Here is a 23,612-nt window from a genome sequence, read left to right as displayed (position 1 = left end):
AAGTCAAGCCATTGTTAATATAACAAGAATGGTTTGTGCAACATCAATGTAACCTGGCAGCCAAGGAGAGTGGACTGGAATTCACATGTGTGAATAATGATGACTTCACAGTACTAGTCAGTGTGGGCAGTAGACACTGTTGAGTGAGCATGTGTATTGTGTGGCCATCACATTCAAAGTTACTGAGCAAGTAGAGCAATGAGTCTACATCAAATTTTGCATTAAGCTCAAACATTCCTCCACAGAAATTTGGATGATTCAGAAGGTTTTCAGGGATGATGCAATGAGTGTGGTACAAATAAAAGTGTGACATAAATGCTTCAAAGATGGTCAAGAATCTGTTGAAAGTGATCTACATTCTGAAAGGCCTGCAACAAGCAGAACACCTCAGAATGTTGAATGTGTATGGGATGCATTCAACAAAGATTGGTGACTGACAGTGTGAGAACTAGAAGCTGATTCCAAAAGCTGTTGTATCTGAGATTTTGAAGCAGATCTTGGCATGAAACATGTCATGGCAAAATTTGTTCCAAAGCTTCTGCTTCCAGAGCAGAAGGATCATCATGCTGCAGTTGCTAATGGCTTGATTCAAACCACTGCCAATGGACCAGATTTCCTCAAGAAGGTCGTAACTGGAGATGAATTGTGGGTCTACAGCTACCATCCAGAAATAAAGGCCCAGTTGTCCCAATGCAAATCACCTGGTTCTCCATGCCAGAAGAAAGTACAGCAAAGTCACAGTAAGATAAAGACCATGTTAACTGTGGTTTTTGATTGGGAAGGTGTTGTCATCACAAGTACGCCCCTCCAGGCCAAACAATTAATAAGGAGCACCGCCTCCATGTTCTTCATCGGCTGAGAGACGCAATATGATGAAGAGATGAAAACGGCTGCAGCTATGGGCAACTGGTGATTGGCGGCTTCATCACAACAACACGCCAGCTCATGCATCATGTCTCATGCAGAGGTTTTTGGCAAAACATCAAATTGCCCAGATTTTGTACCCTGCAACTTCTGGCTTTTCCTAAAACTAAAATCACCTTGAAAGGGAAGAGATTTCAGACCATCAGTGAGATTCAGAAAAATAAAACAGGGCACCTGATGGCAATTCCAACAAAGGATTTTGCAGAGTGTTGTGAATAGTGGAAGAGATACTGGGAAAACTGTGTGAGGTCCCAAGGTGCCTTCTTTGAAGGGGACCGAGGCATGATTGTCCTAGGTACAATGCGTCTTGAATCTTGTATCTTCAAAAAATGTCTCTATTTGCATAGTGCATGGCTGGATACTTTCTGGACAGGCCTTGTATAGCTGAGATTAAACACCTAGATGTTGGATCTCTCTCTTGCAGCATTTCATACACAACTAATACACAATATATTTTTATACAGGTAATCAATGTTCATTGTAGAAAAACAAAAAAATACATACATAAAGATAAAAATTAAAGGCCATTTATAATTGCTAGTTTTATTTTTTATTTTTCAATTACTGTTGAAATACAGTACTGTATTATTTTCAGGTGTATGATATAGCAATCACACATTTATGTAACTAAGTGGTCACCCCAATAAGTCTAGTGCCATTTGACACCATATATAGTTATTACAACATTATTGATTACATTCCCTTTATGCCCCTGTAACTGTTCTTATAACCGGTAATTTTTACCTCTTAATCCCTTCTTCTTTTTCAGACTTCTTCCATCTGGCAACCGTCAATTTGCTCTATGAGTTTCTGTTTTGTTTTTTAGATTCCACATATAAGGGCAATCATATGGTATTTCTCTTTCTCTTTCTGACTTATTTCACTCAGCATATCTCCTAGGTCTATCCATGTTGTTTCAAATGGCAAAATTCCATTCTTTTTTATGGCTGAATAATATCCCATTTTATTTATGTGCCTCTTCTTTATCCTTCCATCTATTGATGGGCATTTAGGTTGCTTCCATATCTTGGCTATTATAAATAATGCTGCACTGAACATATGGGTGCATATATCTTCTTGAATTAGTGTTTTAGATTTCTTTAAGTAAATACCCAGAAATGGAATTGCCGGGTCATAAGGTAGTTCTATTTTTAATTTTTGAGGCATCTCCATACTGTTTTCCACAGTGGCTGCAAGGAAGAGCTGCAGCTTTGCTGGGTGTGCTGGTCCGTGTCTGTGTGAATGCACTACCTCTATGTCAATGTCAATGTCATGTAAATGTATGATTACATACCCAGGATCACACTGTACATTCTGTTCAGTAGCATTCTTTTCCTGCTCAGCAATATAGCATGTCAGTAAATATAAAATATGTAGTATCATTTGAAATTACTCTATGGTATTCTATTTTCAGTAAATTCCATAATTTATTTAGACCATCCCCTATTGCTGGAAATTTGAAGTATAATCACATGTTTTTCTCTCATAAACTCTGCTTGTATAAATATCCTCTATCAGCCTACTTAGATCTTTAGCAGAGGTTCTTACCGGGCCACGGGGCAATTTTTTTTCTCAGCAAAAGATATTATTACCACTGGTCTTGTTTCAGGGGGCTGCATTTGTATAAAAGATAAATACCACTCAGGGTTCTGAAGAAGTCCCAGGTGTTAACATAATAGTACCTGTTTAAAGAACTTCATACCCAAATACGACCCCACGGCAAACAACACAAAGAGTAAGCTAAGCCAAAAATACATACACAGTGTTAATAAGGTATGAAACCTTGGTATTGGGTGATCATGTACATATAAAATGGCCTGGAAGTTTTTCAGGAATATAGAAGATCAAAAATAATTAGGAAATAAGAAACTGGGAACGAGCAATAGTAATTTCTAATTTGCCTTTCCAATTTACTTTATATCAGACAGAGGTAAGTAGTGATTCATAATTACCTCCTTCCATACCTGAGTTATTTCACTGGGTAATGTCAAAGGCCACATAGATAAGCAAAGCACGAAATTAGTTTTAACAAAGTGTATTCAGAATTCCTCAGCAGAAGAAATGGGAGGAAGTCAGCCAGTGTAGTCAGCTTGTCTGTGAGCCTGTTACGGTTGTTGAGAACCTACTATGTTCCAACAGGAAGATCAGTCTAGGCTTCTAGATCTGCTCCTAGAGACAGTCTAAACTGCAAGTGGAGTCAGGCCGCTGCAGTTGGGCCACCACTGTTGAAGATTCTGGATTTCTGAATGTCTTACAACTTGAACATTCAAATATGTACTGATAGGACATCTGAACAATCCACATTCATTTCAGAAAACTATGAAAAATAAGCAAGACCCTGATCCTCTTTTCAGTTTGACCTCTGAATCACCTGGAGCAATCCAGTAACCTTGCTGAGCCTCTGTAAAATTTAGATAAAAATGCCCAATTTCTACTCTCCACTTCTTAGTGTTTAAGCAAGAAAATTTTCATTAATAAGAGTTTTTTTAATTTCTTTGAAGCTGCTGGGATGTCTGAAGCAGCATTCCAACACATTTGCACTTGATCATTTTGGTATTTATATTCATTTTTATAATACTTTATTTATATTCACAGGCAAGTCAACACCCCATTATCTGTTTTTCAGTATTAATTTTTTTTAAGATTTTATTTATTTATTTTTAGAGAGGGAAGGGAGGGAGAAAGAGAGAGAGAGAGAGACATCAATGTGTGGTTGCTGGGGGTCATGGCCTGCAACCCAGACATGTGCCCTGACCGGGAATCGAACCTGCGATGCTTTGGTTCACAGCCCGTGCTCAGTCCACTGAGCTACCAGCCAGGGCTGTTTTTCAGTATTTCTTTAGGTTCATTTTTGAGCTGAGATGACTCCTGTCAGCATCTCAGCCCCTTTCTAAGGTGGGTTCTTACTGGAGTGTGTCGTGTTGTGTCATTTACTGTCTGCCTCAGGCAAACATCCATGGATGGACATCTCCCAGGAAACTTTCTTCTGTGCCATTTACCTCCTGTCTCTTCTGCTCACTCCTTGAGTCTTTTGCTGGTCCTTACAGCTCTTTTGTCTCTTCATTCCACCCTTGAGCATGATATGCCCAGTCAGACCCACCCTGTCTCGTCTTCTCTGTCACAATCCTTTGCTTCCCACCAGTGGATTTGTGGAAGTTGTTGCCGTGGCCACTTAGGGTGTCTGCTCAGCTGCCCATAGTGCTCCCATTTGGGGGCCAGCCCCCAGCACTTCCAGGCCTCCCCTTTGTTGGTAGGACGAGATGGAAGACAGAGCCACCAGTGTCTCTCCCCACTCCCACCCCGTTACCTGTGTTTGACCCCACTCCTCTGGACTCCATGGCCTCTCTCATTATTACATAGGATGGCGACATAAGAATGTCAAATTGTTTGAGGACATGTTTCAATACTAATTTGAAGCCACCAGGCCTCACGGTAGAAATATACACTGACACCAATATGTAAGTGTAATTTTTTTCTAGAATAGATTATGCAAAACATTTCAGCAGTTTCCCAAGTTGGGAGGACAACAGCCCTATCCTATGGGAGTTCTCAGCTCTAGTCTTTAAACAAGCACAACATTCTCCCCATCCTTTTTGGGGTTGGGTCAGGCAAGATGGTAGCAAAATTAAAATATCTGGGACAGTTGTAAGTAGGAGGTTCAGGGTCCTAAAACATGGGGGGAGCGCACATTACTGAGTTCATGTCCTCAGGTGAATCTGTGTATGTAGGTGGTCCCCAAGACCACCCTCAGGCTGAATAATTCACTAGGATTCACAGGACTCAGAAGAACTCTTACACTCGTGATTATAGTTTATTACAGCAAAAGGATGCCAACTAAAATCAGTGGAGGGAAAGGGTGTGTGGGGCAAAGTCTAGGAGAAACCATGCATAAGCTCCCAGGTGCCCCCTCCAGTGATGCCTCACATTACTCTGTACTTAATTTTTCCAGCAACAAATTGTGACAGCACATACAAAGCATTATCAACCAGGGGAGCTCACCGGAGCCTTGGCATCCGGGTGTTTATTGGGGTCAGTCACACAGGCATGCAGTGCCTGCATGACTACCCTCAGCACTCAGACTCCAGCCCCCCGGAGCAAAAGGCGGTGTTCAGCATAAATCACATTGTTGGCAGAAGCTATCTGATTACACTGGTACCCTGTGGCCCAATGCCTCAGGCATACAAAACATTCATCAGGCAGAATATTACAAGGACTCAGAGCTCATCCCCTAGGAGCCAGTCTTGCAAACATGTCTTTCTTGGGGATGAGCAGGAAATGAGCAATCCAGGCCTGCTGAGTTAACCCCTTCCCGAGCATATTCCCTGGGTCAAGACACTAGGAGGCTTTGGCTACATGAGAGCACTTCTGGCACCCCAACTATTACCTTCCAAAAATAACATCCTCTCCACCTTCCACTTAGACTCGTCGTGATTTGTAATAATAACCATTGAACTATTTTCAAAAACAGCTAGCCATCTGCAGCAAGGACACATTATTATTATTATCATCATCATCGTCATTATCATAATCACTGTTGTCATATTATTACCATAATCACTATTATTCAGGGGGCGGAGGCATGGGAAAGAGCCCTTAATGCTCCCTTGTGATGTCAGAACAAGTCAGAAGTGCCTTTTTCCAGATTCTGAAGATAAAGACAACTTCAGAGTCATGTGACTCCACTCCACCTGGGGTTTTAACCATGTCCTATCTTTCTCTCTCTCCTTCTCCTTGGCAGTGGCTGAGAAACCCAGGCCCCCAACATGAGAAGCGGACTCTGTTTGGAGACATGGTGTGCTTCTTGTTCATAACTCCCCTGGCCACCATCTCAGGCTGGCTCTGCCTTCGGGGCGCCGTGGACCACCTGCACTTTAGTAGTCGGCTCGAAGCCGTGGGACTGATTGCACTCACTGTCGCACTCTTCACTATTTACCTCTTTTGGACACTAGTAAGTATGGCCCACAGCCCCAGGGATGCAGGCCAGCTGGAGCTGGCAGCCCCCCAGCTGGCACAGCTGTCTGTATCACATCTCACCTGCTGGTTCAGGCTGGCGCGAATGTGTGATTTGGTTTGTTACTACATGTGAGTGTATGTGTGTGCGCACGATGCGCGAGCAGACATGCGATGCTGGGAAGAGCAGATCAAGTAAAGAAAAAGCCCCAGCTTCTGAGAGCCCACCAGTCAAAGACACACACCCTGGACTTTTCTCCCTCTGGGAGTCTAGGCACTTCTGTCTGTTTCAAGGCACAGCATTTTCCTTCTCTTGCTTGTGTTCCTCATTTTTTGCTGGGATCACAGTATGTCATGAGCGATGCACACAGCCACTGCTGCTGTCGCTGCCTGCACACACTGTGAGTCCTCCTGCTGGTCACTTTCTTCTTACATCCTGACCACGGCCTGTAGTCTTCACTGGGCACGGGGCTGCCCGGAGCCTGACGCTTATTCTGTGTGTTGGGATATTGACCTTGCTGCCCATAAAAACACCCATTTATCTAGCTCAGAAGCTGCTGCCAAAGAAAAACCATTTCCCAATAAGCGTTCCACTGTAGAGGAGGAAGACTTTGTAAACATCTCTGTCGTTTTCATCCTGTTCACTTATGAAAGAAGCTGACTGCTGGGCGCCGCTTGGCAGCACCCACAAAGTGCAGCGTCTGATCTCCCTTTATGACCCTCTGGGACCCGCAGCAAAGAACATGACTATCTAGAATATTTTCAGAAACAGGGCCCCCTCTTCCTGGCATTCTTCTTCCATTCTGCTTGTTTCTAAGCTGAGCATGTTTCATTGCTATGCGGTATGTATTTCCTGTCTAAAGTGTACCGTTCCGGTGTCCCATAGCACAGCATCAGCATGGGGACGCTTCCATGGCTCACGTGTCCTCCCAAGCCCTGCCCACCTGCCAGTGGCCACTCCTTCCACCCTGACCACAACCCCCTGCTCATTTCCCTCCTGTGCCTCCCCTCAGGTGAGAGTGCTCAGACAGTAAGTGGGGGACACAGTACAAGCTCAGCGAGAGGGACCTGACTTGAGCCTTGGTAAATAGTGTTCTGATGCTTCAGACGTGATCTGAGAACTCCGGTTAATGCAGGTATTCCATTCCCGGCCTAATGAAGCCCCCAGACAAAACCATTGTTGTCTCCTTAAAAAATCTATGCTCCCAAACTGTATCCTAACTCCTTATGAATCAAGCAATGAAGCTGGCTGGGAATTCACAAGGACACTGAGATGGGAAGAGAGTTAGAAAGAGGAAGTTAAAGAGCCTGGCTAGCGCCGTCTGACGTCATTTCACTGCTCTGTGCCTCAGTGTTCCCATCTGCGCAGTGGGAATGGTAATAACACACATCCTGCCAGCTTCCTCTGGTGCTATTTGATTAACATGAAAGAGTGCAGGGGGAAATACTTTGGAAAATAATTTTTTTTACCATGATTAGAGTTTTACTTGTCTACCATGTTTCTTAGAAAAGTTCCTTAAATGAAAGTATAGACTTGAATACTAGCTTTCAAACCAAGTGAAGGCCTTTTTGAAAATCAGCTTTGTAAAGCATCCACTTACCCAAGAAGGAAGAAAGGCAGGGAGGAGCATGGAAGGAAGAAAGAAAAATTACGTAGAGAAAAATGGATGTGACCCTGTTTGATCTCCAATTTTAGTTGAAAGGGAACTGTGGGTGGGAAAGGTACCTGGAGTGGGCTCTTTTAGGAGAGAGGTAACATACTTCATTATAGAAATGTTTCCAAGAGCCAGTGCAGCCTAGTAAAAAGCGCATGTGTTTAGAATCCAAAGACCTTTGTTTGACCCCAAGATTTAGCATCCTAATAGCTGCGTAGCATTAAACAGGGTACTTAACCTCTCTGATCATCCTTCCTCTTATGCAAAAAGAAAAAAGAAAATGGAGGAAATGATTGATACCCCTGGGTCAATGGGCTGTTGTGAGGATTAGCTGGGATAGCATGGGAACATGCATCGGAGCACCTAGCATAGGCACCCTGGTTTTCTTCCTGTGACTTCCCTGCTCCCCCAACTCCCTCCACCCACCAGCCCTCCATCAAATGCAGAGCAGCTGGCCCTTTGACGGGTGTGAAAACTGCTGCGTGTTAGCTCAGCAATAGGTTACTGAGTGTAGACGAACTCCTTCCCAGATAAATGCTGTACTGAGCTGCCCTGGCAAGGGCTGTAATTCAGAAACTGACAGCACTTGGAAACTGCCCTCCAGCAGAAACCCATTGTAAACAAGCTGTCAAGCTTAAGGAGAATATGCTGTGAAAATGTCTTAGATAAACAAACACGGTGTCAGTCCCAGCCCCGCTCCTCAGAGGAGTCTTCCTGGAAGGGCCTCTCGGGCGGATGAAGAGGGGCATGCCTCCACACCGTGCACCTACAAATGCCTTTGGAGCTCCTCGCCACTCACAGGGCCATGGCGGCCTGCCCTTGACACGCATTTCTGGAGTCCTGTCTCCTGGAACCTGCTGTGTGGAAGCACAAGCATCTGGAACCCAGGAGGCCAAGGCCTCAGCCATCTCTACTCAGCACTCGGAGAGGGGCACCCCAGAAACATCTCTATTCACATCACGAACTGTTTGCCTGAAGTACATGGACAGACACCAAGAGAGCTCGCTGAGAACTGAGTCCACATTAACCGTTAAGAAGGTGTCTGTAGAGGGGCAGGAATGGAGGCACCGCAAGTTCAGTGACCCCAGGAAGTCCTCCCAAACACGGGGTCACTGGTGCAACCAGTGCCCAGCACAGAAACTGGTTCCATCAATCACAGAGTGAAATGAAAGAACGTTCTGAATCCTCTAGCTGATTCCCAGTCTCACGGGCTAGTCATTTAAATTCTCATTATAAAGAGGAAAAGCCTCTAATAAAAGACTGTCCCCAAAAGGCTCACTGTGGGACCGGTTTGGACACACCCCCACGAGCCCACAGCAATGCAGCATGAGCGTGTTCACTGTGACCCTGTGCCGGGCACCTCTCCGCTGATGTAGGCCCATGCAGTGCTCCTTCACTGCGGAGCAACCAGAGAGCTGGGCCCATCTGTGAAAAGGCAACTTACAAAGCCCTGGACCCATGGATAACCTCACAGTCGCACAATAACCTCCTCTGCAGGGAAAGGGCAGAACGAAAATGCATGATAAGATTTCCCAAAGCCTACTGCGACTTTACAGCAAGCATGGAGCAACAGCCTGTCGTCTCACTGACCGGGAAGGTGGGGACCTCTCCTTGTGCCAGCCACATTATCTCAACTCTTGGTACAGACCTTACCCAAGATGGGAGGTGAATAAGTATCCTTTGGATGGAGGAATGAATGCACTTCAAGACACCCATCTGATGAGGGGTAGTTTTATTACAATAGTGGTGCAATCTGTGCTCCCTCTTCCTCCTCTCTCCTTAAAACCTCGGAAATTTCAGAAATTGTATATTTCTGTATATTTCCTCATGCTCCTACTGCTATAGGTCCTTTTGGCTTATGTTTATTTTCCTCCCACTGCCTCTTTATTTCTCTAAATCAAATCTCCTTTTATGTCTACTCTATTCCATTGCAGGGAGGGAGCTCTTAGAGACAGGAGCGGGCGTTCACCCAGGGCAGTGCGCAACTTCCTTTGTTTTCCCTCACGTGGAGTCATCTGCACATGGTGGCTTCTACTTAATTGGATTTGCCTGCAACCTGTGGTAGTTAATAGCAATTCAGACAGATTAATACGTAATAATATCGCATTTGTTTGTCTGAACAAGTGGGTTGATTTTTGTGCTTCCTGGAGGGGGAGCCGGGAGACCGACTCAGTTGTGGACTCCCTGTGTTCTTGGAAGCAGCACTTCTCAGGCGCGGGCGTGTGTGCAGACACCTGGAGAGCTTGTTAAGAGTCAGGCTCTGATTCCTTCGGTCTGGGCGGAGCCCCAAACTTTGATACTCTAACAAACCCCCAGGTGATGCAGGCCGGCCCTGCACCGCACGGAGAGCACGTTACAGCAGATAGCCCAACCTCCTTTCTCCCCCGTTACCTACATCTGAGCAGGATTTTCACAGAATTACCTTCCTTTCCGTACTTAATCCATCAAAAACAACAGGCCAAGAACACTAACCTGTGTGTGAGGCACTGTGCTAAGTGCTTTTTTTAAAATTTTTATCTTTGTTTTTCACTTACAGTTGACATACAATATTATTAGTTTCAAGTGTATAACAGTGATTAGAGGTTTTCACAGGTTGGGGCAAAAGCAGGTTTACAATTGTTTGTGTGGAAAATAATTTACAATAATTAATAAATAATAGTACAAGAATAAAGTCTGTGTTTTGCATACTCACAACTGTAAACCTACTTTTGCCCCACCCTGTATAATGTATAAAGTGATCAACCCTATAAGTCTAGTACTCATCTGACACCATGCATAATTATTACAATATTATTGACCATATTCCCTATGCTGCATGTGCTAAGTGCTTTTTATGCATTATCTCAGGTATCATTATTCACATATTACAAACGAGGGAACTGAAACTTGGAGATAGCAAGCAACCCTTCCAAAGTCAGAGAGCCACTACACAGAGGAGGGGGATGCAAGGCCCGTGTGCCTGGCCCCAGAGCCCAAGGCCTGCTCCCTGCCCTGTAGACGAAGGAGCTGCCCACCTGCACTCTCAGCTAATTCCCTGCTTACTGATGCCAAGCACGTGCGGCTCTTTAACATCATGAATGAAAGGACTCTTGATTTGAAATTCAGCTCTCCTGTAATATTTCCAGATTCCAGACTTCTCGCACTGCCAAAGCTCTTCATTAGTACTTGTCTGTGTTCTACCTCTTCCCTGCCCTTGGCCCTGAACAGCGGGCTTTCCAACCTGCCTCTCTTACATTCATGAGTAGCACCAAGCAGCAGCAGGACAGAATAGATAAAAGAGAATCAAGCTTAAAAAAAAGGAAAGAAAAGAAAAAAACCCTGATCCGCTCTGGCATGATCAGGGCCTTTTGGAGAAAAGCACATCTGTGTGAGTTTAAAAGCTTATATTTTGATACCCAAATCTGTCTGGCACTCAGCCTGTGGCATTTGCTTCCTAGCCTCAGAGATTTGAGTGAGTGGCCTTGAGTTTCATGATCCTGCCATGAAGCCTATCAAGCCCTTTCTGATCAGGGACCTGCACTCTCCTTCACTTCTGCAAACGCTAACCTCAAACCATTGGTCAGCCACTCTCTGACCTGTCCTGGGGTCAACCCAGTCTACCCACCCCAGAGGGCTGAATGGTCCATACATGCATAATTTGTCACCCTAAACCCTGGGCACCTTCTTTCCCAGAACCTAGTCATCTGGATGCACTAAAACTGGATCCTGTCCCCATTTTTAAAGGCAGTTTGTACATCTTCAAAAGTACAGGTGAAACTCTGAATTTCCTAGGAAGTCCATCAGTGCTTTTTGCCAGCCTTCTCCAGAACAAACTACACGTGTGATCATCCCATTCAAGTACATTTGCACAAGAAGCAGGCACAGCTGTGTCAAAATCAACCACAGGTTCCCTGTTCATACTGTCATACATGTATAACACAGGCTTAAATCTTAAGCAGTGTTGCAGTTTGAAAGTGTAGGGTATTTATTCTCTCATCCATTCAGGCAGCAAACCCCACTGAGCAACTTCTCAGCGCCAGACACTGTGATAGGTGTGGGGCATGTAAAGATGAAAACAACACAAGCTCCACTCTCCAGATGCTCCTAGTGCCAGGGAGAAAGAAACAAGTACACTGATGTATGGGGCACTTGACACCATGCTGAGGTGGGCACCAGGCCCTGTGGCTCAAAAAGAACCGACTGGGGAGTTTGGTGCCATGCCAAAGCTTCCCACAGAATTCTGGGTGTCACAGAATACTGGGACTGGAGGCACTGGGGCTCACCCATCAAGGCCATCTAGTCTAACTTTGCAGCGTGTCCGCCGCACAATACGAGAGATCTCCTTCCTGTCACAGTCAGTGTGAATGGGTCGTTTGAGTTGTGCAGCGTCTAACCTGCAGAAGGGTGTGATGCATGAAGCTCTAGCATCCCTCCCATTTCACAGAGAGAAACCTGAGGACCAAAAAGGCAGGCACATCACTCAGTCCCACAGCTGGGGGAGGGCTGGTGCTGTACCTGCTCTGCCCACTGCTTCCAGCCAACTCCTTCATCACAGATGCTTTGGGACCCAAACACCACTATCCCCGAAATAAATCCAAAACTCAGAAGAAGCCTTATTTCCTATCGATACCCTGATTTTACCCGACAGGAGGAGGAATGAAGGAAGCCTCTCCACAAGCCATTCCCGTGTGTTCCCACTAGGGTGCCCTTTGCCTGGTGCCCGACGCCCCGACACCCAGCTCTCGCGCGCAGCGTCGCCCAGGGTCCTCGCCCCGCTGCTCTGCTCGCCGCCGGCGGTTTGGAGCCATGTGCCGTGGCATGTTTGTTTCTTTCTTGGGTTGAGTATGGGCGTCTGCTGACCTGAAACCTTCCCTTATTTTCCCTCTCCTACCCGCAGGTGTCATTTAGGTACCACTGTCGACTGTACAACGAATGGCGTCGGACCAATCAAAGGGTGATTCTCCTCATTCCAAAGTCTGTCAACGTACCTTCTAACCAGCAGTCGCTGCTGGGCCTCCATTCTGTCAAGAGGAACTCAAAGGAGACAATTGTCTGACATTCGTGTGGTTGGTTGATTGATGCGTTGTTTGGGTTTGGAAGTTTCTGCACTGGGGCCACGCACTGAGCCACCCCCAATCCGTCCTAACCTGCCGTGGGTCAAAGAACACCCAGCACGTCGTCCGGAGCAACGAACTCCGCCAGAAGAGAGCAAATGCTGTTTCCCTTCAAATCATGGATGCTGCAATCATATGATATTTGCTAAGCTGCCAAACATGTTTATTTAGCAGATACTGTATGGAATTTCCTGAACACCTCTTTAACACGTGAGGAAGGTTGTCCTGCTAAGGATGCAATTCAATTCTTCCTTTTTTATTACTCTTTCAAATATTATATATATATATTAAACTTAGATGATAATCAAAATCAAAAGCCAATGTTAAAACTGGCTTCTTGGTCCGGACGGGTTTTGTTTGGATCAGTTCATTTGTTGCTGGTTTCTACTACAGGTTCTCCGGGGCCACTTGATAGCCGAGTGGTCTTTCTCGTCTCTCTCGTGTCCCGTGCTCAGGGGACAGCGTGATGACTGCAGGACGCGTCGTGTTTGAAGGATGTTTTGTACTAAAACCTCACTTAATTATTCTGGCTTCAAAGGAAAAAGGGGTGTGGCAACTCTCCCCACAGCGAGCTGTTTATTTAAATTTCATTAAAGAGAACAAATAAAGATGGTGAGAAGCACGCTTCTGTCAACTTGTTTGGTACTGACAGCTGATGGAAGCTGTTTTCTAATAATAAATACCCGGTGTGTGAAAGACAAGCCTCACTGATTGCAATACTTTTATTTTTAATTATAAAACCTGTGAAGTTTCCCAAAGTAGATTTTGAAAGGAAAAAAGGAAAGAGAGTGTTTTCACTCCCGTCTCGTTCAGCGTATGTCTTAATTCTGCATTCTCAGTGACTCGGAGGATCATTAGACATTTCTAGGAACCCTGGACCTGCTTTGCATATCAATTAGCATTCTCATTGCTCTATTGAATTTCCAGCTTGACAGGTAGATGTGGCCAAAAAGGCCGTCCCAGCCCTCTAAGGCCCCTTTGTCTCAGTTTCAGAAGACAGAGCCCCACACAGAACCTTCCCCCGACCACGAGCCTATCTGTCACAGGCTGAAGCAGACTTTTCGTGAGGGCTTCACGTCCCTCTTTTACCTGTGGCGGTGGAAAGGGCATGGACCGGGCCTGCGCCTGTGTGCCCACTGAAACCAGGGAGCAGACGCGTGGTTTGAGAGCGCTGGCTCCCGCTGCCTGTCCGCCCACATGCAGGGGGAGAAGGCGGAGCCCAGCTTTGGGGAATGCTTAAAATACGGATTTCTAGAACATGACCCACATTCCGAATATCACTCCAGCGTCTGCCTTACGCTCCCCACGTGGGAGAACAGAAAGTGCAAAGGAACAGGCAATGAGGAGGGTAACGATTTTTGTCTGCACATTGATCCAGCTGATGCAGGTGTTGCCTTTGTCTGCAGAGCCTCCTCTCACAGGCTGTTCCCGCGCCGCCGCCGGGGAGGGAAACAGCTGTACTGCTCTCCGCGCAAAACTCAGATGTGCTTTATGGCTTGTGACAATAGATTTCCTCCCCACCACGCTTCACTTCGACACTTCAATTCCAGTAATATACGTCTCAGCCCTTCTGTTTACTCGGCCCTGCTCGCCCCTCTGGGCTATCATTAGCGGCACCACCATCAACCGTTTCTTAATTGACCTTTTTAAAATGCTGGACACCACTGGCTGCACACAGCTGTCACACATTAAATTTCCAGAGCCGGGAGTCCAGCTCGGTGGCTGGTGAATAGTAGCCCTGTGATACGGTTGATAAATGAGGTCCACCCAGCCTTAGCCCCTGAGCTGCCAGGTTCGCCAGTGCCACCTTTCGACTGAACAGCACACTCTGGGGCTGACCGTACCCCTTCTCCTCCCTGCTTCTCCTGTGAATTAAGGAAGTGACAGATTCCCAGGACCATTTCCTGTTGAGGTTGGCTGCGGAGGCTCCCTCTATCTCTGCTCAGGAGATGAGATATAATGATGCAAAATGTCACAGGCAGGCACATCCCGGCAGCTCGCTGCGGCTCCTGTGTTGGGGAGGTTGGCACGTCAGTGCTGTGCCAGTGCCATGCCTCTTTTCCCCGTATTTGCACCCCCAGCCTGAGGAAAGAGGGCAGAGTCCAAATTCGAGGAGTAGGTTGTACGTGGGTTGGTGGGCAGGCCACCCCTGCAAGCCAAGACGGGCATCCGTGCCTCTCCTCCCAGGCTACCAGCTTGGAACCTCCTTTTGAGAAACTCTGAACTCCCCCAGTGCCAGGGCCCAACTGGGATTCTGAAAGTTTTTAGAAGACACCTCCGGCCCTCTTGGCCTCTTAGCCCTGTGGTCGTTCAAGGTGGAAGACACTAGGGAACTTCAGCTTATGCTCAAGCACCAGCCAAGGGGGCAGGAGGCAGGTGCGGCCTCCAGCCGAGGCTCTGCATCTGTCACCAAGAAGTGCTGCATCTGCCTGGAAGAGAAGGTGCCTTTTGTTGGCTGGCACAAGGTGCTCCGTGGGTGACCAGCAGCCATGCTAGCTTTGCACTCTGTTTCTTTCTTTTTGAGTGATCAAGAATCAAGCAGGGAAAGGACTGGGGAGGGGCAGGTAGAGGATCTTGGTGGTTCACTGCTTCCCTCTACCTACCATCTTCTTGCAGAGCCCTCTCTCCTGCGCTCCTTGCCGTATCCTGTCCTAACCATGTTTCCTGAGAACAGTGGGTAGAGACAAATGTGTGTCACGGTGAAGCCGGAGAGGGAAACTGACAACTGAAACAAGTCCAGCATGCTCCTGCCTGCCCCGTGTGTGCACATGTGTGTTCCTGCATGCTCGCGTGCGGGGGACAGAGGACGTGAACGTTCCCGTACTTCTACAGCTCCTCAGAGAGCTGCGCAGAAGCTCAGAGGAGCTGTAAAACCCAACTGGGGAAAAATAAATAGCATGACTTGGAAGTTGCTTGCTTTTGTCTTTTGGGTCCTGATCTCCCTTCCTTGTGCCCTGAGGGCCCCAGGTTGTTGCTTACATCTGTCCTGCAGCCACAGTCACTGCATTTTCAGAGAAAGGATCTTATCTGGGGGCTTGGAGGAGCCAAAGGAGAAAGCAGCGATGTGGCAGCCCGGCGACCTGTCCTTCCGAGGGAGCGGCTGTCTCGGCCTTTCCTGACTCCCCACCGGGCCTGCGGGCCTGCGGAGCACCGAGGCACGCACTGAAACTGTGTCTTCACCCCACCCCCACCAGTGACTGTCCCAAGGCCTTTTCGAGAAGGAAAATCGGCACATGTTTCCTTTCCATTTTAATCTGGAATGTTCCCAGAAGCTACCTGAATTTCAGCCACACAGCTTGTAGCCCCAGTCCTGGAAAATAAGTATACATTGTGATTCTGAAGACTTACGTGGTATGAGAGGTGGGCCAGCAAGTGAGGACAGGGTTCAGGATTATTTTAGGAGAAGAGGTCGGGACCAGGATGGACCAGCCGTCCCTCCCAGCCAGCCGCACGCACAGAGGATGCAGCAGACCGATGGCAAGAGACGGGTACCACAAGAGGCTGGAGTCTGAGAAATCGGCACTCCCAACAGCGATCCCCGGGCAGCTGCAGACCTGCTCCAAAATGTGTCGGTTCTGCAGAAATGCAGGGGCTGGTGTGTTCCACAGTCCACCCTTTTTGGCTTTGCAAAAGTCTCTGTGTCTGGGAGTTGCCTTTGAGACATACTGGCTTTCCCTTGAGTTTAGCTGCTCCAGGGTGATTCTGGCTCTTTGCTCCCAAAGGCAACAGGATGGGAGAGAACCTGCCATGAGTCAGACAGCCTGGGTTTAAATTAAGCCTGGCTCTGCAGCGGCCCAGCTGCGGGTTGTGAACAAGTGACCCCTACCACATTTCAGCCTCAGTTTTTGCCTCTGTAAAATGAGGGTAATAACTACCTCAGATAGTCCTGGTAAGATTGGTAAGGCTTAGCTCCCAGTAGTTCATGAATGAATATCCCCGCCTTTCCTCCCCTTCCTTCCACTCACTGTTGCTGACATCTAGGCTACTTTGCCTTAGCTTGGGTTTTGATGAACAACTTTGATAAATGACTTGAAGGGCCATAACCAAACAGTTTTAAATCCTTTTCAAAACAGAGAAGGATTGATTTCAAATAATCAACAGTTATTGAGCACACATGCTTGGGAGTAAAAAGAACCATAAGAGATGCTTCTGGGGGTCAGAATTCCTGACTTCATTGAGATCTTTGAATTATGTGTAGATTTTAGTCGCCCTTGCACTTCCTGATACTGAATGGAGCTTATGACTAATTGAGAATTCGTCACAGATACAAAAAAATGGCTCGTTCTGAATCTAGTGCTACAGAGGAAAACAAATATAGTCCATCAGTTGTCTGTGTTCCCAGAAGCGAGGGACTCGTGAGTCACTGAGCTCATACATCTAGTGCCTTCTTGGAGGCTCTGAATTCTGAGCACAAAGACAATAGAAGGTGATCAGCTTGGGGAGGCCTGCTTCCTTTTGAGAGACTCTTCTTTTTGAGCCTGTTCAGACCATAGTTACTCTGTCAAGGAAATGAATATACGGACTCTGTCAGAGGTCTTATTTTTAATCTTAGTTGTGGAAACCAGACGCAAAGAATTGGGTTAGTCATACATTTTAGCCCATGACACGATTTCTATCACCATCTACCTACGGAGGTCCCTGTTCTATTTTATTCCACAAATTCGTACAAAGTGCCAAACACTTCCCATGAGCCATGCACTATACAGCACTTTGAAAGTTATCTCCTTTAATCATCGCAATGACCTCATCTACTGCTGCCTAACACAACACCCCAAAATTTAGTAATCTAAAGCACCCACTTTATCAAGTCTCACTATTCCGTGGGTTGACCAGGACCCAGCTGGGGAATGCCCAGGCAGAGCCTCTTCTGGTCTTCCTAGGGAGTCTTAGTCAGATGGCCCCGGTGCTCCTCCTGTGACCGGTCTCTCTGCACAACATCTCACTTTCAAGGCTCCCTCTCTTTCCATGGCTGCTCAAGGCTCCAAGAGGGGAGAAGTATCTGTCCTAATCAACACGGGTGCTTGGAAGTACCCGAGCGTCACTTCCTTGCATCCTGTGGGTCAGATCAGTCATAGGACCTGCACTGCTTTGCACACACAGGGAGAAGCAGAATTGTTTGGGCCCATCTTTGGAGATTAGCTACCAGACCTGTTTTATGGCTGGGGAAGCTTAAAAAGAGGTTAAGTTACCAGCCCAAGGAAACAGGGCAGGTAAGGGGCAGAGCTGAGATTCAGGCCCAGGCTCTGGAGTCCCTGCTGCTAACTCTGGATATATGCTGCGATGCCTCTCAGCTTCTAGTTTTATATCTTCCCCTTCATGCCTAATCTCCAATCTCCTTCCTTCCTGAGGCACCCACTCCAGTATGTCTGATATAGAAATGGAATATGTCTACATCTTTGCACAACATTGTTTTGTGAATCTGTCTTAATTTGCATAAAAATGATTATGCTATAAATCTCCTTCTTCTGCTTCCCCCCTCCGTAACACAGTTTTGAACATCATGCTGCTGTGTATCTAGTTCATTGCTTCCAGTGGCTGCTTGGGGTCTCATTTCGCCTTTTCAGCCCCTTCATGTTACCCCCAACTCCCTGACCCGCCCACAGTGCTATGCTGGGGGTGTCCTGGTGGTCCCACAGGAGAGTCCTCTGGACTAGCACCCATCGGTGGGCATGCAGGGTTACAGGGTGCCAACAAATTCAGTTTCACTGTTGTCGCATTGTTTTGCAGAAAGACTAGAGCACTTCATACACACACACACCCAGTAGTGGCCGACTACTCCCGTTTCTCCGTATCCTTTTCTATGCTTGCTACTTATTTTTAGCCAATCTGGCAGTATAAAACCTATGACTTACTACCGTATCTGTTCAAATTCACACTTCTTTACTCTTCCTACTGGGCTGTCTATCTTTTCCTTTTTTGTCTCTCTAGACAGTTCGACGTGCCGCTGAGCCCCCATTTGTTCAGCTCTCCCGATTATGTCTGCGGTGTGCTTCGTTGAACAGACTCTTTAACTGTGACATAGTCAAATCTTGGGGTTTTTTTCATGTACTATGTCTGGGTGGTCTTATTTAAATTTTAGAAGTTCTTCCTCATTTAAAAACCACAAAGATAGTCCCCCGTATTTTCTTCCTTTAGCTTTATGGTTTTTTGTCACCCTTAGGCCTTTAATCTCTCTGGAGTTCACCTCTGTCTACAAGATAGGAATCAACTTTATCTTCCTCAGACAGGCAGTTTTCCATCACCACCTGCATGGTGATCTCCCCTTTCTTAATCCAGCTGTGGTGTGACCTGGATCATAATCCAATCCCACCTGACCAGGGGTCTGTCTCTGCTCCCTCGGTCCTCACTGCCGTCCTCCGTCCCGGCACTGCCTCACCGCCTGTCTCGCCGTGGCTTCACGGTGCACTCTGTGTCGGCATCTGTTGAAATGAGCAACCTCTCCCCAACCCCATGCCAACTTCACTCTACATTTTTTCAAAATTGACTTAGTTATTCATGGACAATCTTTTAATTCTTGTGGATAAATTTTAAAATAGTTTTGTTAAGTCACTTGAAAGGTCTTGGAATTTTGACTGGAATCGTAGTGAATTTATACATTCATTTCCTGAAAATTGGCTTTTTTTTACAGTTTTTATCAACCCCAGATAATGGTCATAGCATCACACCATTTATTTAGGTGTTCTTTGGGTCCTCAAATAGAGTATTAATCACTGTTAATAAAATGTCTGTGCATCTTTTGTGAGTTCAACTCAAATACTTCGTAGTTGTGTTTCTATGGTGAATGATATCTCATTTTCTCACTGGTTAGTGCTGGCTTTCAGGAACGCTTGTTATCCTGTTCTAGCACCTTTGCTGAACTCTGGAATAGTTTTCATAGTTTGTTGATCCCCTTTGAGCCTGTTCTCTCCTATCGGGGTGGGGGCGCCAGGCCCTCCAGCGCTCTGCTGCTGTAGCCTCATTGTTGGGGTGCTTGCTGGTTGCACAGAGCCTGGAAGAGGGTTCAAAGTTTCTCCATCATCAATATCTGCTATACATTTTCCTTATATAATTTCATTGAGTTTTTCTGTTTTCTTTGTATTTCTCGTACTCTATGAGTTTTATTATTAATAATAGTTAATAATACTAAAACTCACAGGATGTTAGAAATAATTAAATGTTTATTATCAGCTCTGGCTGGTGTGGTTCAGTGGATTGAGTGCTGACGTATGAATCTAAGGGTTGCCGGTTCAATTCCCAGTCAGGGCACAAACCTGGGTTGTGGGCCGGGTCCCCAGCCAGGTGCATGTGAGAGGCAACCAATCCATGAATCTCTCACGCACTGATGATTCTCTCCCTCTCTTCCTCCCTTCCATTCTCTCAAAATATAAATAAATAAAATATTTTTTAAAATATACTTATTGTTACTAATTCAAATGATTTTAAATAAGATATTTATTAGTTCTAATTAAATATAATTAACAATAATAATATTGAGGGTTTTGTGTAACATTCTACTTTAATCTATGTAATAAGATACACTACTGTTGAACCATCCTTTCATTCCTGGGTAAATCTCACTTAAGATTTTTTAAAAATATGTTTTAGTAATTATGCTGTTACAGTTTTCCAATTTTTCCCCCTTCTCCCCCCTCTACCTAGTACACCCATTCCCTCCAGCAACCTTCCCCCTTAGTTCATGTCCATGGGTCATGTCCATGGGTCAATTTCTTTGGCTTCTGCACATCCTATACTAGTCTTAACATACTGTCTATTTTGTGCCTACCAATTATGATTCTTATCCCTGCGCCTTTCTCCACATTCTCCCCTTCCCCTTTCCAGCTGATAACCCTCCAAATCATCTCCATATCTATGATTCTGTTCCTGTTCTGCTGTTTGCTTAGTTTGTTTTGTAGATTCAGTTGTTAATAGTTGTGAATTTGTTGCTGTTTTAATGTTCATAGTTTTGATCTTCTTTTTTTTAGTTAAATCCATTTAACACTTCATGTAATAATGGCTTGGTGATGGTGTACTCCTTTAGATTTACCTTGTCTGGGAAACACTCTATCTGCCCTTCCATTCTAAATGATAGTTTGGCTGGATAGAGTAATCTAAGTTGTAGGTCCTGGCCTTTCATGGCTTTGAATACTTTTTGTCAATCCCTTCTTGCCTGCCGAGTTTCTTTTGAGAAATCAACTGACAGTCTTATGGAAACTCCTTTGTAGGTAACTCTCTGCTCTTAAGATTCTCTATCTTTAACCTTTGGCATTTTAATTATGCTGTGTTTTGGTGTGGCCCTCTTCAAGTCCAACTTGTTTGGGACTCTCTGTGCTTCCTGGACTTGCCTGTCTATTTTCTTCATCAAATTAGGGAAGTTTTCTTTCATTGTTTTTTCAAATAAGTTTTCACTTTCTTGTTCTTCTTCTTCTCCTTCTGGCACCCCTGTGATTCAGATGTTGGTACATTTGGAGCTGTCCAAGAGGCTCCTTACACTATCTTCATTTTTTAAAATTCTTTTTTCTTCTTGCTGTTCTGACTGAATGCTTTTTTATTCCTTATGTTCCAATTGTTGATTTGATTCTCAGCTTCATCTCCTCTACTGTTGGTTCCCTATAGATTTTTCTTTATTTCACTTAATGTAAACTTCATTTCTTCCTGGGTCTTTTTCATGTGTTGCCATACTCAGTGAGTTATTTGAGCATCCTGATAACCAGTGTGTTAAACTCTGCCTCTGATAGGTTGGTTATCTTCATTTTGCTTAGTTCTTTTTCTGGGGTTTTGTGCTGCTCTTTCATTTGGGCTATATTTCTTTGTCTCCTCAATTTGAAAGCCTCCCTATGTTTGTTTCTGTATATTAGGTAGAGCTGCATTGACTCCCTGTCTTAGTAGCCTGGCTTATTATAGAAAAAGCACCTGAAAATTCTGTGGGGCAGAGCCTTAGGTAATCATCAGAGCGGGGCAACCCACTTCACCTCTTTGTGGTTCTGTGTTGGGGGAGAGCTCAGAGAGGGGACAATGCTGTTACCTGGCTTCTGGAGGTTTCCAGTCACTTCACCCACTCCCCATATGAGACTGGTGACCTTCCAGCTGTTGCCCTGGTGCTGAATCCCAGGGCAGGTAGGTCTGCGTAAGTTGTAAATACATGTGGACCCTTTAAGCAGAGTCTCCTGAAAATCTGGCAGTTTCTTCTGCTGCCTCAACCTCTCCTGGTTTTTATAGTCAGAAGCTATGGGGATATATCTTCCCAGCACTGGAACCCTGGGCTGTGTTGTCTGGCCTGGGGCTGGGATCCCTTGCTCCCATGGTAGCCCTCCTGAGTTTTATTCACCACACATGAATGTGGGCCCTCCCGTTCCTTTGCTTCTCCACACCACAGCATGTCTCCATGCCTCTCCACCTGTTCTGCATCTCTGCCCCTCATACCTGTCTGGATAAACGTGGCTTCTTTAAATTTGTGGTTGTCAGACTTCCATACAGCTCAATTTTCTGACATTTCTGAGTGTTGTTTTGAGGTGTAGTTGTAATTTTTTCTGTAGTTGTGTGAGGAAGTGAGGCATGTTTACTTACACTTCTGTGTTGACCAGAAATCTCAGTCTTATTTAATATTTTCTATATCTTCTCTATATTTATATTGAAAATGAAGTGTTCACACTCCCATCACCAATTCCAATCCAATACCTCAGAGTTTCATTTCCTTTTTCTCATTTTCAATTTTATAGCTCCCTTTTCTACCATGAGAAACTTGGCTTTCCCTATCTTTAATTTATTAACCCATTTAATCAGTCTCTCTGTATGTAATCAGTCTCTCTGCACATAACCAGTCTCTGTCCCCACAGCGATCCCCCACCGCCCCGTGTAGATGCCCCTCTCCCCATTCTCCACTCCGACACCCAGGCCAGGCCACCGCTCCGTGGGGACACCCGCCTCATCCCTGTCAGAGTCCGGTACAGAGAGTGAGGGTCCTCATCTCCGCTCAGTCTGTACTCACTTCCTTCTTCATGGTGTTTTGTTTCCATCCTCTGCTTTTATCCTTTGGTCTAGCCAGTCTGAATTAATGGTGTATTTCATTAATCTTTTTAAAGAGTAAGTTTGAAATACCATATGACTTCACTCACATATGGAATCTAATGAACAAACTGAACTGACAGGCAGAATAGAGATGGACTCATAGATGAAGAGCAGGCTGACAGCTACCGGGGGTGGGGTGGAAGGGTAGCAGATGGAGGGATGGAGCAAAAAGGAAAAAGGATTCATGCACATGGACAAAAGTGTGGTGATTGTGGGGGGTATATAAAGGAGATAAATAGTAATATAAAAAATATACCATTAAAAATAAAATCTTCCACAGGTGAAAAATAAATTTTAAAAAATATAGAATTTTCTTTTTCTCTCATTCACTTTTGTCCTATATTTCATTAATTTTTAGCCTTACCTTTATTATTGCCTTCCTTCTTGTTGTTCTTATTTTCTAATCACTCTTGTCTCAGCCTTTTGTTGTGGGACGGTAGGGAGGGGGTTCTGGATAAATGACTTAGAACTACCCATTGTCCTCTAGTTACTGCTTTATCTTCCACAACTTTTGAAAACGTGCAATGTCCAAATTTTGTTCTAAGTGTTTTAAAATTTCTCTTGTGTTTTTTATTTAATGCAGAGTCATTTGTAGTGAGGTTTTTTAGCTTTCAGCAAATGAGCATGGGGTGGGAAGTGTTATTCTTTTGTTTTATATTTCAATTATTATTATATTGTGGTAAAAACAACAACATGGTCTCAGTAATGCTGAGTCTTTGAAATTGTAGCATTTTTTGTGTCTTAATACATGGTTGATTTTTGCAAACATATATACATGTGTGTCTGTATACAAGTAAGCTCCCATGCACTAATTTGTGTGTTTCACACCTTCCTGTCTTTGCTTCTTTTCATGCTTGATCTGTAGGGTTCTGAGGAGGGCATACAAAATTCCTGATTACATTGTCGATGTACTCATGTCTTCCTTTAGTCCTGTTGGTAGCTGCTT

The 23,612-nt window shown here is 45.3% G+C and overlaps 1 protein-coding gene across 2 annotated transcripts in view; it reads left to right on the top strand.

Annotated features, from left to right (window-relative positions):
- Positions 1–13,241, top strand: part of MARCHF3 (membrane associated ring-CH-type finger 3) — a 140,136-nt gene extending 126,895 nt beyond the window's left edge. For both annotated transcript variants that reach the window (XM_045837989.1, XM_045837990.1), the window contains exons 4-5: positions 5,663–5,872; positions 12,406–13,241. In XM_045837989.1, the coding sequence (XP_045693945.1) occupies positions 5,663–5,872; positions 12,406–12,564 (369 nt within the window). In that variant the 3' untranslated portion in view covers positions 12,565–13,241. The remainder of the gene's footprint in view (positions 1–5,662; positions 5,873–12,405) is intronic.
- Positions 13,242–23,612: the final 10,371 nt, after the last annotated feature.

Source organism: Phyllostomus hastatus, unplaced genomic scaffold (assembly GCF_019186645.2).
Source record: "Phyllostomus hastatus isolate PE091 unplaced genomic scaffold, TTU_PhHast_1.1 phas_contig_254, whole genome shotgun sequence".
Lineage (NCBI taxonomy): Eukaryota > Metazoa > Chordata > Mammalia > Chiroptera > Phyllostomidae > Phyllostomus > Phyllostomus hastatus.
The sequence above is the reverse complement of the archived record's forward strand: the minus strand, read 5'-3'. Positions and strand labels throughout refer to the sequence as shown.